General features: G+C 41.2%; 1 protein-coding gene across 1 annotated transcript in view; it reads left to right on the forward strand.

Annotated features, from left to right (window-relative positions):
• AGBL1 (AGBL carboxypeptidase 1) overlaps window positions 1–19,493 on the forward strand; it is a 356,032-nt gene that overhangs the window by 122,736 nt on the left and 213,803 nt on the right. The window contains exons 9-16 of the mRNA XM_067305788.1: window positions 17–182; window positions 1,154–1,227; window positions 3,871–3,987; window positions 4,992–5,590; window positions 7,579–7,662; window positions 8,755–8,841; window positions 9,211–9,359; window positions 14,348–14,435. Coding sequence (XP_067161889.1) covers window positions 17–182; window positions 1,154–1,227; window positions 3,871–3,987; window positions 4,992–5,590; window positions 7,579–7,662; window positions 8,755–8,841; window positions 9,211–9,359; window positions 14,348–14,435 — 1,364 coding nt within the window. The remainder of the gene's footprint in view (window positions 1–16; window positions 183–1,153; window positions 1,228–3,870; window positions 3,988–4,991; window positions 5,591–7,578; window positions 7,663–8,754; window positions 8,842–9,210; window positions 9,360–14,347; window positions 14,436–19,493) is intronic.

The following is a 19,493-nucleotide window of genomic DNA, read 5'->3' on the forward strand; positions in this document are numbered from 1 at the left end:
ATCATTTTGTTCCTAGGACTGTTTATCTTGCAAGAATTTGGATCCTATCGTAACAACTGTGACTCAGATCCTGAGAAAGTGCTACCCCAAGGAGCCTCTGCCTCTGCCGACAGTAAGAAGTTCCTATTCCTTCTCTCTTCCTGGGAATGTTAGGACTGAACCTCCATGTATGCTACTTGAAGGTAAATGGCTGAAGGATGAGTGTTTGGTAAAAGAAAGAGGAGCATGACAAGAGAATTAAATGTGAGAACTGGGAAAGGGAGTTTTGGCAGCCTGATCCTGATGGTTTATGTTTAAAATTAGGCTGGTGGCCTACAGTGTCACTCAGTAGAGATGGACCTACTCCCAGATCCCCTTAAGCCTTGGAGATGGTTTTTTTTTGGAAAATAAAGGAGAATATGTTAAAAGGAGAGAGAAAAAGAAAAAAAATCTTTGTATTATCCAAAAATGATGGAAAAGAGTGGACAAGGCAGAGACTGGCAATGCCACTGCTCCATGAAAGCAACAGAGATATGATTGTGCCTTTGCATGAGTTTTCCTCTTCAGCTTTTTCAGTAAAAAATTGCAGGAAGTATTAGTTTTTTCCTTTCTAAAATAAAAGTGGATAGCAGGCATACTGCATGAGTAGAGGGTGTGAGCACTTGCTGAAAAGCAGAACTTAGACACAGGCAGGACAGCCGTTCCACAGAAAAGGAGAAACAGCAGAGACTCCATCATACACACAAGAAATTTCTCTGCGGCTTTTAGTTTCACATGGAAGACACTCACATGCTAAAATGATGATAGCAGTAAAACACCCTAATCTAGATAATATAGATTAAGAGCATCCTGTAATACCATTGCAGCCAAGCAGAAAATCTCTGTATTGCTTTGTAATACGAGCTGGATCCATATCATGGTGATATTTGTCATGGTTTTGAAAGGCAGTGCTTGAGTCCAAGAAACCAGAGCATTAAAAAGTGGGAGATTCAGTGCCAAATTCATTTATACTAGATTAACAAACGGGATCTGCTTTAATCACTGTTGCGGTGAGTTGTAGTTGGAAGGAGCATATGCCACACACGGAAGAGATTGCATTTATTTCTGTGGAAGGCCTGAGGGAGGGATATTAGGTTGAACATCATTTGCCTCTTCCTCTTTCCTATTTCTGCAGATGATTATGAAAGTGATGGAGAGGAAGAGGTGGAAAAAGACCTGGATAATGATGATGACGAGACTAAGGAGGAAGTAGGTATATGAGCCAAAGTTTCCTTTAGAGTCATTCATATACTGGAAAGTAAAACTTTCCATCGCCCATTTTGACAACCTGATAAGCCATCTAAGCAGAGAGTGTAGCTATGTCTGTGGTCCCATCTATGTACACCACATCAATAACAGAAGGATACTTGAAAGAAGAAAAAAGAGGAAGTGCTGTCTCACACTGAAGAGAATCTCTTGCATATATATTAATTGCTATGTCTGTGACCCACGATGGTGCAAGTTTAGTGACCTCTCCATTCCTGCAGAGAGACTGACCAGCGATTGTTGGGATCACATGCACAGTTGAGGGTAAACCATGGCTTTTTGATTCATCTAGGTGTAGATCAGACATGGCACTTTACAGAGTAGGGGATATATGCCGTTTCACCTAGGAAAAGCTAACTGTCTTTTTCTTCCCATATCAAAGCATATTTGGGCTATGCACCTATTCTTAGAAACATGTTAGTTCTTTTAAGCCACGGCTGGGGCAGCTGGTACGCGGATTCTTTCTTTATCTGCTGCTGCACACAGACAAATAATATAATGAATTATTCAATACTTTTCTGATTTCTCTCTTTGCACTCTGTCCCTGTGATGGCCCAGCCGGCAAAAAACCCCCACCAACTGAGGATAAGAGTTCAGACTTTTCTGATGAGAAAATACATATAAGCTCATACACAAATGTGAGGTAGTGAACACTCTGCTAATACTCTTGTCCACAAGAAATGATATGGGGAAAAAAATGAAAGAAATTAAGTTGCAAATACAGTCTAATTACATACGATTGAGACCTCTATGAAAGGGCCTTTTCATTACTTGCCCTCTTTTTTTTTCCTTAAGTAATAAACTGATATGGCATCCAATGAAAAAAGAAAGTAAAAAACATTGGCTCAGTGTCCTAACTTGCCCTGTCTGTCTGTTTTTATCTGAATATTAGTGCTCGTCCAGCTGCTCATTAGGAATAAGGTTCACTGTGAATTTATCTCCTTCTTTAATTAGTTATTCATTCGGAAACAGATCCTATATGCCTCTGAACTAGTTCATTATTCATAAGGATTTACCAAGTAGATGTGAGCAGGTTTTTTTTGTCAGAGTGCTCTGAATATGTGCTTTAAGTACTGTTTGTCTGGTGTGCTGGTTGTATATTTCCCATGACAAATCTCTCTAAAGGGAAAGCAGGCAGGGAATGGATAATGAACTTTCAGTTTACCTTTTATTATAAGGTATCATTTGCACAACATTTGCTGATATTGATGTGATTTACAAACATTTTCACAGCTACCTAATGCATATCCATGCATAATGGATAAAACCAACTAAATGGTAACTGGGCATAACGCTTCCATGAGTAATTGTTCAAACAGCTGTACCAAAATCAAAATCATCACAACAAAAATACAGCCTTCTCAGGCTTCCTTCCCATCAACCCAAATCTTCAGCATGTCTGAAGCTGCTTCTGTCTTATGTAGCTGGTGGCAAATTCTTTTAAATTCACCTTAAATATTTTGTGCAGCCCTTCATTCTCTTTTCAACTAGGCCAAACCAGCAGTTCAAACTCTGCTTTGCAATACATCTGTGGCTCAGGGTTTGAAATGCCGTGGACACCTTTGCGTCCAGGCAAATTTATTTTGTTTTGATAAATAGACTAATTTCTGAAGCTATTATCAGGAGCAAATCGCTTCTTTGATGGTGTTTGGTGGTGCATACTTACTAACAACATGTTAAATTATTTGAATAATGCTGTCATGTAATGGCCATTCATCAATGCCATGTCTCTGTCCTTCCATCTCCCACCATCTGTTCCTGGTTCCTTATGCAATGACTGAATGCTTGACACAGCTTGGTTTTGGTTCTGGTATCTGATATGAAGAGGGTTGCACATTAATGCACAGTCGCCTTTGAATGTGAAAATTTCAGATACAATTCTTATTCCTGCTTCACTGATGACTGAGCTCTAAAAGCTTTTTATTCTCATAAAAAAATCAAGAAAGAGAGTGTAGAAGATGGATTGGGCAGGAGTTTCAAAGCTATTTATCAACAGTTTTGAGAGATAAAATAAAATATGAGCAATCAGTGCCTGTGAGTTCAGTGATACTAGGGTGAGCCTTTCAGTTTGTGGTCTAAGTCAAAAGTGTCAAGCTTTCTAATTTTGGTGGTGCTCTGTGAGGCCAATTTTACCTATAATGCATTCTGAGAACTTTCTTACTAAGCATACATTTATTTGATATGTGCTAAGTATATGTTAGTTTGATTTGTGTCTCTGAATCAAAATACTATCAGATTATCTCTTGAGGACCTGTGCTTACTGGTTTACACAACATAAGCAAGGGAATGGTTGACATGCTCAACCGTTTCAGTATTTCAGTAAATGGGTCTGGTTTTTGGGAACCAAGTCTCTTCATGGTGTCCCTACTTAGATACTCAAATACCAAGACACCAGATTCCCATTTTTGACAATCTAGTGTCTATACTTATTGTTCCATAAAATGATTTTGACAGCCTTCGTGAGTATGGGGAGAATGGTTGTAGGACTCATTCAATGAGTGTGATGTCATTAGGGATTATGCAGAATACTAATTTAATGGTCATCTTGTGGGGCATGTTTATCCTTTTCTAATTCTGCTTTTGAAGGATGATGACTTGGAGACAGATGTGAACAAACTGAGGTCAAGGCCAGTGCTTGACCGGCCAGAGGAGGAGCTTAAACAATATGAAGCAGTGTGTCCTGAACTTTCCCATAATTTTCAGGTATGATCATAGTGTGGCTTCCTTTATTTGTGAATATTCAAAAGGTTAAGAAATACTAGAAATGGAGTGCTGATAAGAGATAACCAGGAGAGCCTACTGCAAAATGAAGACTGGGTGTCTCATAGGTCTGGAAAAACAAAGATTAATTCTTTTTGCTGTAGTTTATTGGCCTGAATCTAAAGTGATAAGAGAATGAGTGATATTACTATCTGATTGTTATCTGCTGCACATTTGACTGGGTATGGATTACTAAACCCTACTGAATCAATTGCCATATAAGAGATCTGTCAGATAGTAATTTGTATCCTTGCTGACTGTTTCAACAGCAATATTGAGATCTGAATGAGATGTGGAAAATAAACACTGTCAGCTAGTGGTTTGAAGGAAGCAATGGAGAAGTTTGCGCTGCTGCTAGTGAAATGCTTAGTTCAAATCATTGCTCTATTGCAATTTGGGACAAGAAATGGAGTATTGTGCTCATTACTAGTCTCAAAAGGGATCTGGAAATGCTGAAAGCAGTGATTCAAATATGAATCTGGAAAGGACCACTGGGTTAATGTACCTCCTATACGCACAATACTATGACATATATTATGACCGTAACTAGCCAAATGGGATTAAATTATACTCTTGCATGAAGGCAGGGGTGGAGTTTTGCATGACAGATGGGCTCTCTTTACTCTGCTGCAACATTTAATTCACAAAATATATTTTTTAATATCTTCCCAAATTTGTTAGAACACTCAGTTTTGGTTGGAGGTGACCCACCCAGATGACTCAGTCTGATCCTTTCTAGTTTCTAAGGACTACTGTGGAAGCAGCTTTGAGGATAGAGAATTTCTGGCAGGAGATCCATCGGCTGATTTTACTCTGTCTGATTGGATGGATACAATTTTGGGAGATTTGTAAATATTTTCTCTTTCATCATTGAAAGGTTTCCTTCTGAAAGGATGCTCAACCTGTGTTTAGTGTCTTCTAATTTCTTCTGCTTTTTGAATTTAAAGGAGCTTGAATCAGAGTCTGAAGAAGAGAAGAGCTCAGAGGACAACACTGAGAATCTTCCGTCTACTCCCTCTTATTTCATTCGAAGTGCTACTTCTGTGAAACATCAAAACATACAGAGAACCCAAAGTGTCACAGTGATGGGTCCAGATCCAGGGGAAGAGGATTTAAAAGTCCCACTGCAGAGCTGGACAAAGAAGGAGAAATGCAGACGGGCTCAGATCACTGAAAAGAGACACATAGTAGAGTCAGTCCAAGATGCAGACTCCCTTGAAGAGGAAGATATGGCCAGGAGTCATGTGCTTACTTTGTGTCCTCTCCCAAAAGAGATTGCTTGGTACAAAAAAATGTTTAACACTGAATGTGAGGCCTCAATCAATCCTAGTCCTGGAGGGAGACTGAAGACCTCAGATATGGTGAGAAATCTTCTGAAGAAACACCAAGGGAATATGCCATTCCACAGCCCTTGCTTCTACATAGCTAGGGCCGAATGCGTCAAGTCCATACCAGACTACAAATTCTTGGCATTCCCTGATTTCTGGGGTCACCAGCCACCTCCTTATGGCAAGCCCATGTTGGAGCGGAAGTATGGGGTTCAAAGGTGATTGTGCTTTAATATAATTATCACACTGATAGGTCTCTGGCTCAAAACTGGCTTATATAAGTTTTGACTATCACATTTCTGAAATGTTCTAGGAAATTATAGAACAAACTTCGAGCCAAACAGTGATTTGCCACGAGGAGATAGGACAAACAGCAGGACGATTTTATTTAGGTTTTACTTTTGAGGAAAGGAAAATGGCATTTTATTGGATTAGGAACAGGATTAGGACTCAGTAAGCCTATTTCTTGTCTCTAATACAGATTTCCTGTGTGTCAGAGTATGAGTTGTGAAGTATCTGTGCGTTTCTTTCATTGTCTGGTAGATGGAGGTAGCAGTGGCAATCTTTGAGTGAGATTTTTATGGTTTCTGTGAATCCATAAACTCCATACCTCATACTCCAAATTGTTATTGATTAAATTAATTATTAATAAACGCATCACTGCATGTGTTGGGACTCTGAGCTGATCAAAGCTCTGAGATGGATCTACTCATGCCTTTCCCCTAAAGAGAGCAGACCAGGAATCCGGACTGATCTGTGAATCTGTAAAATTGGTTTTGTTACAACACAAACGAGAACAAGTTCTTTTTAGAAATGGAGAAGATTCTGTGTCCTTTCCAGATAGGTTTTTGCCTTTAGTCTTGCTCTTAATCCAGCCACCTTTAGTGCTTGCCACAAAGGGTCCCCTTTGGCTCCTTAAGGAAAAATCCGTCTCTCCCCTTGGAGCTGTGTGTCTGCATCAGGTTGTTCTCGGGGATCTCCACTCAACCCTTCTGCTGTGGTGTCCTTCCTCACTGCACCTCTCCCTCTCTGCCTGCTCCATGGGACCCTCCTGATGCTTCTCCTCCTTCCCTAGCATGTGCCCCTGCTTGTGGTGGGAGTATGATTGCCCCCTCTTCTAGAATTCGTCATGAGCCAGAGAGCAGCAGCCAGGACATGGCAAACAGGCTGCTTTCCCTCCCTGCTGCCAACCCCCAGCCTTCGAGGAGAAGAGAGCATACATGGCATACAATATGCAGCAAGCAGTAATATAGATCTCCCCTCTGGCACAGTGCTAGAGGTTGCTGTTTTTCTCATGTCATTTTAGGGGTTCAGCTGAGGGAAAAGCTGTGTTTTGAAGCCGTGCTCGGAGAAGAAACTCTTCCGCTAACTGACTTTTTGTCTATTCCATGTGTGGCTGCGTGCAATGATTTTACATTTGTTTTTAGTGGCATAGAGAGCTATTACCAGGCACCAAAAAGGCTCAATATACAGGATTCTGAGCTAAGCTTTAAGGTTGATCAACACTAATCAAATGGCATTTGTGAAGACTACTACTATTTGACCTCCAGAGAGATGATGGTTCTTCCTGCAGTAAATATAAAAGTTAAAAATCTTATTTAGAGGTAAAATGAGTCTACCATCTTCTCCTTGCACTATTGCTCTAAAAGCTTTGCTTTTATGGCTGTAATAACATGTGTAACTGTATAGCTAAAATGAGAATAATCATATCGTGCTGCAGGCCATAACATGGTTTCTGCAAAGGTCAGATACAAAATCAGCATTCCACATTTGATCTTGTCCTGTGATTGGGAAGCTAAGTTTACTAATGAGTAGAATTTAGCCTGATTTGGAGTCAAGATTCAGTGTGGAACAGATGAATAGGTTTATAAGTTATGGCAGTTATTTCCTCATGGGGCAAAGCTAGTTGGGAGACTGAGATTAACTGGGAAGAATGGGGGATAAATCAGACTTGACAGAATATCATAGAGAATAAAAATTGTACAGAATCTGTCATTTAACCCAAAAGGCAACTTCTGGTAATGGGAATTGAGCAGGAGCTTTCTCATGGTAAAAAATATATGGATGAAATTTATCTGGAATTAGCACATGGAAGTCCTCTTTCTCCAGCCCCTAGAAAGCATTTCCTAAGCCTTTTCATATTTCTTCTGCAAGATTACCCTGTGATTCTCATAGTCTCGTTACAATTTGCTTTTTTTTTTTCTAGGGACAAAGTACTGGATGATGTTCGTCGCTTAATCCAGCCAGGTGATGTGATAGGCAGAACCGTTTTTGATTTAGATGAGCCCAGGTGGGTAATCTCAATTGAGTACTGTGACTGGGGGCACTGTCAGTGCTGGGTTAGGTAGCAAGCTCACTACATGATTCACTTGGTTCAGCTCAGATAAAGGAATAGAAGAAGTAACCTAGGAGATAAGGTTCAATAGTGAAAGCATGCTGGAGGGGTAGTTCCTAGTACATGGCTCTGGGAACGGATTCATTTTGGAAATCACTGGAGCAAGAGAGTCTCCAAATGTTTTAAAGGAACAAGAAAATATACACATCAAAAGGGTTGTGTCCCTGGATATGTCTACATTGCATGCAGTGGTTTGGAGTAGAGACAGACAGGCTTGTGCTGAAAAGTGTAGCTATGAATCCAGACACAGTCTATCTGCACCCTGAAGTGCCACCTGGGCTAAATAGATTTTCTGTTGAGAGTGAGCTTGAGTGTTTGTACTCTCCAGTGTCACAGATGGTAGATGTACTCTGCAAGGTGTAGCACTTACAACACACTTCTGAAAACATACATCCAGCCCTGTGAACTGTGATAGGCACCCAACTCTGGCCATTAATTCTGGTCCTTGAGAAAATGTAGCAGAAGGCAGTGGAGAGGGTCACAAATCTGAAGAAACTGCATTCAGAGGAAGGATGAATGACTTAGAGAACATTCTCTTAGGAAAATGAGGTGGAGGAGAGTTTGAGGTAGGAGAGAGTTGTGAAGTTGTTCAAGATGAATGTAAGGATTTCTAAGCTTTAGGAAAGAGAAACAGTATAGGTGTGGGAGGAGTAAATGGACAACTTGTGTAGAGCTGCCTTGTGTAATTAATAAACTAATGGAAATATATTAATGAGGAAAGTAACTGGGATAAAGAATATAAATAAGAATTGGGACTAAATGGATTACTGGGAAAGGAAAAGGAGATGAGATTTAGAATCTTTAAGCAAGAGTAGAGAAGGCTGGTGTTTTGGATAGCAGGGTTGTGGATTTGCTTACCTCTTGCTACTTCTCAGGGTCTTGCTTATAAAAAGTTTATGGAAAACTATAGTAAATTCTAAAAGTTGCTAGAGAGGACTTGTCTTTGAGGTGACCTGCTATAGATATCCTTGCTTTGATTTACTGTAGTAACTCAAGCCTGGGTGCTCCAGACTGCCTGACATTCTTCTCCAAGTTTGAATCAGGAAACCTTCGCAAAGCCATCCAAGTGCGTGAGTAAGTATACCTGCAATGACTGTGTCCTGATAGCCTCTCTGCTGTGTCCATAGTGTGAAAAGCTGGCGTTCTTTTGAGTTCTAAAGTTGTCAGGCAGGGAAACAGGTTTCATGAAACAGAGCTTATGATGCCTGCCAACAGTAGATGTCATGAAGGTAACAGGAGAGGGAAAACAGAGATCAGATAGTTTTGATATGACTAATGTAGTGTGAGTATTTATTGGCATGTTTGGGTGCTACTGGTTTGATGACACTCTTTAACTCTTACAGGATATTAAAGATTTTGGTTGTACAACCTGCTCTCCTCAGCAGGTTCAGTGGCAGACTGGTGTAGTATTCATGGCCACTGTTTTTGTGTCTTGCTTAACAGGTTTGAATATGACTTAATTATGAATGCAGATGTGAACAGCAACCAGCATCATCAGTGGTTCTACTTTGAAGTCCGTGACATGAAATTAGCAGTTCCCTATCGCTTCAACATTATCAACTGTGAGAAGTTCAATAGCCAGTTTAATTATGGTATGAGCCTTTGGGGAACTGGGATTGTCTTCTGTTCACTAGAATATCTTTCTAATGTCATAAAGATTTCAAACTTTCTGTATCCATAAGTCTCTCAAATGTAAGGGAGACTGTAAGTTTCATTTTGTCTGCCCTGAAATCACCCGAAAGAGTTACTTTAAATTTGTCAAAGGACCTTTCCATATCCTCAGGAGAAGTGGGCTGAGTATTGAGCCCTGGAAGAGGATTTGTGGAACCAAGGTCACTGTTCTGTGATTAGAGACCAGGACTTTGAATGAATGGCACTGGGGTTTGGAGAGGGAAGGAAGAGGATCTGTTGGGATTGAATTAGCAGCATGAGATTGGAGAGGTCTTCAAAAATTTAAATAAATATGGATAATCCTCAAATAAATATCCATGATTCTTTGGGTTTATTCAGAAAGACTTCTCTGCCTCTAGAACTGCTTAGACTTCTGGTGATATTAATGATAAAAAAAACTGTTCCTTGCTGTGTTTGAGCTCCTGTCACAGTCTGTAGTTTAGGAGGAAGGCTGCATTGCTCAGAAATAGGCAGGGCAAATCCCAGCTTTCAACACCCATTTTAGAACAAAAATGATTTCTTCCTCATGGAGACTGTGGGTTGAATTTCTAGCTGGCATAAGTTGTTTTTTTTATTTGTTTCCATGGAGCTGTGTTAATTTACACCGGCTCAAGACCTGACACAGAATGTTTAATAAGCCCCTAATATCAGACTTTGCATTCCTCTGAAGCCCTGTGGATACAGCCTTTGACAATCACCACGGGAACTCTCTCAGGATCAATGTGCCTAAAACAAATAGCACTAGGAGCTAGAATGACTTGTCACTTGTATTTGTGAAACTGGCTGGGTAAGTGGCATAATGAATTATAAGGCATTTGCTCTTTAGCCCTAAGGGCTGGAGTTCAAGTACTCCTGTAGATCCCAAATGAAAATGAATTTTTTGTTGTCATCATATTCTGTTCTCCTGAATTACCAAACAATTGTGTGGCTGTGTCTGGTAGCAGCCTGAAGGTGAGATGCATTGGATCCTTCCTATTGCAAACCCCATTGAAACCTCTGATACAGCCACCAGTGGCTTCATGGCTAGAGAATCTGGCTATTATTGGTGGAAGGTTGCTTGTTGCCTGCTATTTTGACTGTTGTCAGTGTTTATCACCTTGTTTTGTAAGCCCGGAATTGGACATGACTCACATCTTCAAGCATGTAATGAAAAATACATATTTGGAAGAAAAATGTGAAAATACCATCCAGTATGAGGAGGCTAAGCAAGGACTTGCTTTTGTATGGCTTGTAGGAGGGATTGGCTGTTAAGGCATTTTTTCTGTGGGTTGCTCCTGCTGCTTTGAGAGGGTACTAAATCTCTAGCTATCTGGCTTGCCTGAGTGAGGCTTGCTACCCCTTCTGGCACATGCATAACATTTACACAGACTATGGATGAGAGATGCTGTTTATTTGTTATATTCCCTTTGCATTTTCCTGGGCTCATGTCCATGCCACGAAACTAGAAGTTTCCAGTCCTGATTTAGTGCCAAAGTGCCATGGGTGGTAATACTTACAGCTCATGTTTACCAGTATGTTTTGATTTTCCCATTCCTTTTGCTCTTGGTTAGATGGCACTGTGTAATTTTCATGTCAGCAAAAGGGTATGTCGTGGAACAGTCGTGACAAGGAGCAGAGCAAGTCAGGAAGTGAAATTCCCACCTCTCTCCTTCCTTTTTTTCCGACGACTCAGTCTACCGTGGAAAATACTGAGATTTTGCCAGAAGCCTGACTCGTTTGTTTTCTAAAACTGAATGTTTCCATGGGGAAAATGGAAAGAAAACACTGTGATTTCTTGAACTGAATTGGGATGGCAGACCAATATCAGCCATAGCTCTGGGGCAGTACATTGTATGTGTTCTTGTACTGCATCTTATGGAGAAGGGCAAGAGCTGAAATTTTGGATGTTAGGAGCATTATAGACCTTGAGCCTCATATCCCTCTTGTCTGATGAATTGGGCTTCTGGGAGGGTTTGTGTCTCTCATAATTCACTGTGGCCTTTGTTCTGGAACCTGATGCATAATCACTTCTTGTATGTAGCTCATGTCTCTGGTTCACAAAGCATCAATAGAGAGGTTATTCCTAGCTGTAGGCTAGTTTGTGTTTGAAATGCCTTTCCCTTTCACCTTTGGCTGTGATGTAGGGTGGTACTGATTCTGCCGGTACATTTGCCAGCTCTTAAAGGGCTGGAGAGTTTTAATAGAGGAACCCAAAGGAGGAAGGGAAATCAAATGTATGCTTATGGAAATATGCCATCAGGATTAATGATGTTATTAATGATTTTTGAGGATCACCTCCTCCAAGCTCAAGAACAGTCCATCCTGATCTGCAGCAAGTCAAATGAAAGTGGTTAGGAGGCCTACATTGATGAACAAGGAGCTTCTAAAAATACTAAGACGTAAAAAGCAAGCACACGAGGTGGAAGCAGAGTCAGGTGAGCCAGGAAGGATATAGAGAGACGCTATCCAAGTCTGTATGGTTGGGGTTAGGGAAGCCGAAGCCCATCTGGAGTTGAATTTAGTGAGGTATGTGAAGGGCAACACGAAGAGCTTCTACAGGAATATCAGCAGCAAAAGGAAGACTAAGGAAAATGTGGGCCTGCTGTTGAATGGGAGAGGGGACCTGGGGACAAAGGACATGGCAAACCCAAGGTACTCAATGCCTTCTTCACTTCAGTCTTTACTGGTAAGATTTGCCTTCAGGAATCCCAGGCTCCTGAGGCCGTTGGGAAAGTCTGGAGCAATGAAGACTCAGTGTTGGTGGAAGAGGATCAGGTTAGGGAACATCTAAATAAACTGGACATACACAGATCTGTAGGATTTGATGGGATGCATCCATGAGTGCTGAGGGAGCTGGCCAATGTCATTACGAGACAACTCCTAGTTATCAATGAAAGACCGTGATGACTGGAGGATGTTTGTGAGAACTGGAAGAAAGCAAATGTCACTCCTATCTTCAAGAAGAATGAGAAGGAGGATCTGTGGAAGTACAGGCTGGTCAGCCTCACCTTGATCCCTTGGAAGATGGTGGAGCAACTAATCCTGGAAACCATTTCCAAACATATTAAGGACAAGAAGGTGATTAGGAGTAGTCAGCATGGATTTATGAAGGGGAAGTCATGCTTGACCAACCTGATACCCTTCTATGGCAAAATGACTACCTTAGTGGATGAGGGAGGAACAGTAGATGTTGTTTATTTTGACTTTAGCAAGGCTGTTGAACTTCAGTTCAACAAAGGGAAATGCAAAGCCCTGCACCTGGGGATGAATAACCCCATGCACTAGTGCGTACTGGAGGCTGACTGTCTGGAAAGCTTGACAGAAAAGACCCTGGGGGTCCTGGTAGACCACAAGTTGACCGTGAGCCAGCAGTATGCCCTTGCATTGCAGAAGGCCAACAGTATCCTAGGCTGCATTATGAAGAGCATTGCCAGCATGTTAAGGGAGGTGATCCTTTCCCTCTACTCAACATTGGTGATGCCACATGTGGAGTGCTGTATTCAGTTCTGGGCTCCCCAGTAGAGGAGAGACATGGACATAAAAGAGCAAGTGCAGTGACGGTCCCTAAAGATGGTTAAGGGATTGAAGCATCTGTTATATGAGGAGGGACTGAGAGAGCTGGAGATTTTTAGCCTGGAGAAGAGAAGGCTCAAGGAGGATCTTATCAGTGTGCATAAATACCTGAACAGAAGGAGTAAAAAAGACAGAGCCAGACTCTTTGGTGCTATCCAGTGAAAAGACGCAACGGGCATAAATTGAAATACAGGGAATAGCATTTAAACATAAGAAAAAATTATTTACTATGAGGGTGGTCAAACACTGGAACTGGTTGCCCAGAGAAGTGGAGTCTCCATCTTTGGAGATACTTGAAACCTGACTGGGCATGGCCGTGAACAACTTGCTTTAGTTGATGCTGCCTTGAGCAGGGGGGTTGGACTAGATGAATTCCAGAGGTACATCTAACTTCAATGATTCTATGATTCTGTGACACCTATGCCACTGTATGGCCATCAGACTGTGGAGGCACCATGGAACAGATATACTGAGCAGCCTGGAGGAAGGTATTAAATTAAAATGTGTGAAGGAAAAAGAGGTGCAGGGAAGAGGGAACAATGGGAAATAAATATTTACTTGGGGTAGGAGAGCTTTACTGATGAGGGCAAGAACCTGTAAAAGAGCAGGCAGGTGTATAGAGCAACAGAACTTGGTAGAAAAACTGTCTGCAAATGGGTTCCCTTCATGCAGCTGTGAATAATGTGTGCACAATACAGATTAGAGAGAAAGCCTCATACCTCAGGGCATGAAATGGTAATATTTTGAAGGTCAGGAAGAAGTCATCTACCAGTATTATATGGTACAAAGATGGATACTTATCATTATCAGCATTTATAGCACAACCACTATTATTTAAGTCTCATGGCAAGTTTCAAACCTTCTTCGAAGACGTTTAGTTTTACTTGCTGCTTTTTAAAGGAATGATCCTGGATGCACCACAATTCTCTAATGTTATGGTAGGATTAAGTATTCAATAATGGTGTGGCCAAGGGTGAAATACCGAACAAACCAAATTATTGATCTGTTTCGTATGTTGATTCCTGTTTTTCTCTTATTTCCCTTTCTCTGTCTGTTTATAAATAGAGCTGCTTGAAGTTCTTATCTGCAAAGGCCAGTAGGATAATTTATTTTCTAATGAACTCGATCCAGCTTACTTCCTTTGGCCATGTTTTTTATACAGTCATGGCTTCAACAGAACTAAACATGGGACTGTGGGTAAATGTATTTACTTTGCATAAGCTGTCAGCAGAGAGAACACAGACAAAATAATGATGCTTCTTGCATTCCATTTCCCTCCTGCCCATGCCTTTTCCCACCTATGCCTTTTCCAGCAGGGAAAGTCGCTTGTCACTTGAAACTGTCTTTTTTTATGTAGGCATGCAGCTGGTTATGTATTCAGTGAAGGAAGCTCTCCAGGGCAGGCCTCACTGGCTTCGGGTGGGCTATGATATCAGCTACTACAAGTAAGTGCATCTTTTGGTTAATAATTTGTGGCTTCCCTTCCCCCTGTTCCCTTCCTGTTAACTGTGTTGATGTTAAGCTTTACCACCACTGCTACCTGTTTCAAATGTTTCTAAATTGATGCTAGTCCAATGTGTTCTGTGCTTCCAACTTTAGGAAACGGCTACAAGTGAAATCTTTATACTAGGTGCCTGGGGAGAAACAGTGCGAGTGCAGAATTCTCTTCCCTAGAGGGAAGGAGGAAAGGGAACTGACTGGGGATGCTCAAACCTTGCTGCAGCCAGGAATACGAGGAAGTTTTAAAGATGATGTAGGTGGTTTGTCCCTGTCCAGGAAGAAATGAGCTGGATGGAGTCATTGCTTTTCTTTTGCATGCACCAACTTTTATAAGAGATGTAGGAACTGAATATAGTAAGGAAAGGATTAGCATATACACAAGTAGATAAATATATAGGTACACATATGCAAATATTTACTTGTTTGTGAACAAGTCTCTATACCATAGTGTCTTCACCAGCTTCCCTTGTCTGTAAGCTGGAACTCAAATCATTAGGGGCAAACTATGGTATGGACCAGGCACTATGGCACTGCCTATAGACCTATGGGTCTATAGAAACAGTAGGGATTAGCCTTAACCTAGTGCCATACTGGAACTTTTGTCTTTCTCCCAGGGACCAGGATGCAGTGGTGTAAAGGGGATCTAACAAGCCCTGGGCTGCTATTTATGTAGGTTTCTTGAGTCTCAGACTGTTTCTGCAGCGTATCAGAGCCTCAGAAGAAAAGTATTAAATCAGTCTCATCTTTAACTGGTATCTGAGCTGGAGGCTGACCCATCTGAGACACACTCACCACCCAGGTACCTCATTTCCATGCAGAAAACTGGTCCCTCAGTCACTCTGTTTATTACAACCAAAGGAGAGACGGGTAAGGGTTGGAGTTTCGGTAAGTTGAATGAACCCTATTTCATTTTCTCAAGGCTTCCAGAAATTTATTCACAACATTTTTTAATTATTTTGCAGATGAAGATTGAAAGGGTTTTCAGGTCTATTGTAATTGGTATGTTCTGGATCAGAAAGTCTGGGCAGAGTTGAAGGCTGGGGACAAAATAGAAAAAGTAGGAAAATTACAGGTTTGAATAAGGTTTTTGGCTGAGTGCCTGTGAGTGGGGTGTCTGGGAATGATGTAGCCTGGGGTGGTGCAAGCAAGAAGAGGAGTCTACAACAGGAGGAGGAGGAGGTCATATATTGGGGGTGAACTGGTAGAGCACTGCAGAAGAAGTCAAATAACCAAATACTGTAGCATTTCGGGTTAAGTATTTTATCCTGGCATTACCTGTTGTGACCTGAAAGCTGGGATGAGAATGCCTGAGTGACAGAATGAGAATGCCTGAGTCTTCCCACTTTCTTTGTTCTTCTAATTCACATACTGTTTTTCTGTTACGATGCCTATTCACCAATTTGCATCACCAAAGTTCCTCAGTGTCTCAGGACTCCATGGCTACTGTATTAGGTGCTTTATAAGCAGAAAACAAAAGGGTGGTCCTTGCCCCAAATACCACACCTTTGAAGTGTAGGTCTGGGGCCATCCAATAACTCCAGACAGACAGGGAAATACAAGAAACAGAAAGATATTAACACAATTAACAATGGCATTAATTGGCTGACGTCATAAGTAATGATCTCAGGACAGAGTTGAACTTTTCTGACACAGTAAACAATGGTCCTTTCTTCACAAGGTCGTGTAGTGAGGCAGTTTTTAGAACTCAAGTTAAAATAATGGTCTTTCTCCTTATGAGAAATTGTATTTTTGTTGAAGTTCACGATTTTACTGTTAAGGTTCAGAGCTGGCTGTGTTCAGCAGTGGATTTGATGAGACAATAAACCCCAACAATGACCGTGGGCTGCCTTCCAGAAGTAGTAGACTCTCAAACTTGAGTTTTAAGAAAAGAAAATTCTAATCCACCCCAAATCTCTGCAGTAATCTCTTTTGGGGGTCTAGGGCTGAAAGTATCCTCTTTTGACCTGTCATCTTGTCTGTAACAATTCAAATAACAATTTTATGTTGTCCTCCAAATACTCTTCACCAACCTTTATTCACCTAACCTTTTCCACCTCTAGATCTGTTCTGCTTATGTGCTGTGGTGCAGTGACTTCCCTTTGCACGCCCATAGCCTTTGGCTTCTGTGACTGTGGGCTTCTGAGTGCAAGACAGAAGGGACACCAGTAGGGGCAGGCTGGGCAAACCTTACATGCTGATTACCATAGCAGTGGCTTCTCCTGTCATTAACAAGGCAGTTATTGTGCAGTGATTAAATAAATGACTTTTGAGATTAAGCCATGATTGTACAATTAAGCCCATAATCAGATTCTTGTTCAGAGTATGTAAGAGAATGGAGTTGTATTGATTTGGAATATTCAATGTTTTATAATTGTACATTGAATTATATGTCAGTCTATGTATCTGGGATAACTGCTTGTTATCCTAAGGATATCAAGGGATTGGCGGATTTTGAAGAAAACCTCATCTAATTCCTTTTACCAGGAGGTGATCATAAACTTGGAAAGAGAGTGATATACTTACAAAAATAAGGAGAAACTCGAAGATGTCCTTCATTGCTTTTGCTCCACAGCTCTGACTGATAGCAACCTTTGAGCTGAAGGACAGTGGGAGGAAAGGCACACTCACAAGATGTCTGGGTGATGCACGTTGCCTGATCTTTGCTGGCATTCGTCTTCTCTGAAGATGGGCTAGTTCACTCATAAAGATGAATGTTGTGGCACAGCTCTGTCATCGTGTACCTTTCCCACATGTCTCAGAAGACACTTTTTATGGTAGGGAGAATATTAGCAGTGCTCTTGTCAAAAGGAAGCTGAGTGACACTTCTGCTCTATTTTATGGCCTCCCCATGAAGTGACAGGATACACCCATGACAAACAGAGTTGCAGTTACTATAAGATCATCTAATTCACTTGCTATCTTGGCAGCTATAATGCAATGAATAATATTCCTTTCCAGCAAATTATTTAAGGAACAATGGCAGCATGCTGAATTTGTGAGAATGTGCTTGTGCCTTTGGTTTCATGGCTCATTCTAAGCATATTATCGAACCTCCGATTTTTCCAGGCAATAGTCAGCTCACGGATAGTAATGAGGTACATGGAGTGTTTTGTTCTCACATCATCACTGAAGACATGGCTGTTTGGTTATCATTGCGGTGTCAGAACTGGGTCTTCTCTTTTTTCTCCAGGATCTTTATAATCATATTAGAAGAAATCATGAGCATTAGCAGGCCACCTGGTTGATTCCTATGAGGGCAGTCAATGCTGAAATGTGCCAGAAAATGGCATCTCACTTCTCAGTTCTAATGATATCTACAAAAGAGGGCTGAGACACCAGTAAACCCTGACCTGGACAATATGACTGTAGGCCTTAATAGCAAGATGGCTATGGGAATATGCTGCTTTGAATGGGATTCTGCCTTCAGTCTTGAAAATAAAGATATTTTAACATGGATCTGGCTGTTGGAAGTTATGTTGTACGTTTTCCAGCCTGCAACACGGCAGACCCCAAAATAACAACTGAGTTTAGCCATGCCCATAAATTGTTAAATAACGCTTGTGTCTGCTATAAACCAAGGTGTTGCTAAAGTGTATTGCAATACCAGTCATGCTTAGAGATGTAAGAAGATCAGGGCATGTTGTAAAACAGAGACACCGGTCTCCAGGTAGTAGGAAGATTTTGGACGAAGGGAATGCATAATCATCAGAAAGTAAGTGATAAATAGTTTACTTTAAATTTAGAGCCTTTTCAAATGGCCTAGAAATCTGGGATACAGATATTTTCCTCTGCCACTTTAGTCTAAGCTGATACTATGCCATATTCCGTCACCTTCTAGTGCTTTTTACCAGATTAAATGCTGCAGACAGGAAGTCAAAGAATAGGATGAGTGTGACATGTTGTTCTTGTATAGCTTGGTGATGCTGAATTCCTGAGTTCCAGTCCAGCTCCTTTACTGACTGGCATGTGTGTGCCTTTGGCCAATGTCTTCACCTGTCTGTGTCTCAGTTTCCTCTTCTATAAAAGGTGGCTAATTAGCATCACCTATCAGCCACCCAAAGAATGGGACCAGATAAATGGGAGGCAAGTTTTAATTAAATAATGCTTGCAAAGAACTTTGGAGCGTGAAAAATTACTGTACAGAATAAGTGATAAGTATTATAGTAATTATTATTAATTAACTTTCCATCACACCTATGTTAGAAATATACTACCTGCACATTATGTCTGACGGAGAGCAGCAAGTAAAATCATTTAACTATTACAGAGAGTGACTGAAAATCACAGTAGGTACAGCTTGCATGCTGATTAAAAAACACCCTTTGGTCTCTTATTTCCTTTCTAATAACCAGTGTATTAGCTTCTGGAATGCATGCAAAACTTTGGGAACGTTTTTGGAAAGAGAACACAAATAAGATAGTGAGGAGCAGATCTTGTTAGGGTCTTTTTCCTCCCCTCAGGTCCAGACAGATGAAAGGCAAAAATATATTTGCACTCTCCAGACAGAAAATGAGTACCTCCTACGGCATGGTGTTACGGTTCCTTAGGGAAACTGTGTTGTCCCTATGTCAGTAATACTCACTAGTTCCGTCAGGATTAGGCTCTCAGCATGCAGGGTGCTCTAGAAATGCACAGCGAAAGACAGTGTCAGCTCCAGTCAAACTACACAAGGATAGATCAGAACATGTGGGTGGCTGATAGCATGGGTACTCACCTAGTGAGGTGAACCTCACACCAGCGCTACAACACTAGGTGGACTACACCACCAGCAAAGCCCGGAATAATAACCTCTTCCCTGCTTGTTAGCTTGGGCTTCATGCTGCCATGGTAGAGTTGTGATGAAAAGGGATGAAGAAGAAAAAGTACCCGCTTGGTGGAGGAACAAAGGGGCAACAGAGCCGTCTTGGGTGACAACAGTAGAGGGAGGCAAGAAAGAAAAGTGCTGGTATTTAGGTTTCCTTTAAAAATATTCAGAGCTTCTACATTAAATGGTGGATTGTGAA

Source organism: Apteryx mantelli, chromosome 15 (genome assembly GCF_036417845.1).
Source record: "Apteryx mantelli isolate bAptMan1 chromosome 15, bAptMan1.hap1, whole genome shotgun sequence".
NCBI classification, from domain to species: domain Eukaryota; kingdom Metazoa; phylum Chordata; class Aves; order Apterygiformes; family Apterygidae; genus Apteryx; species Apteryx mantelli.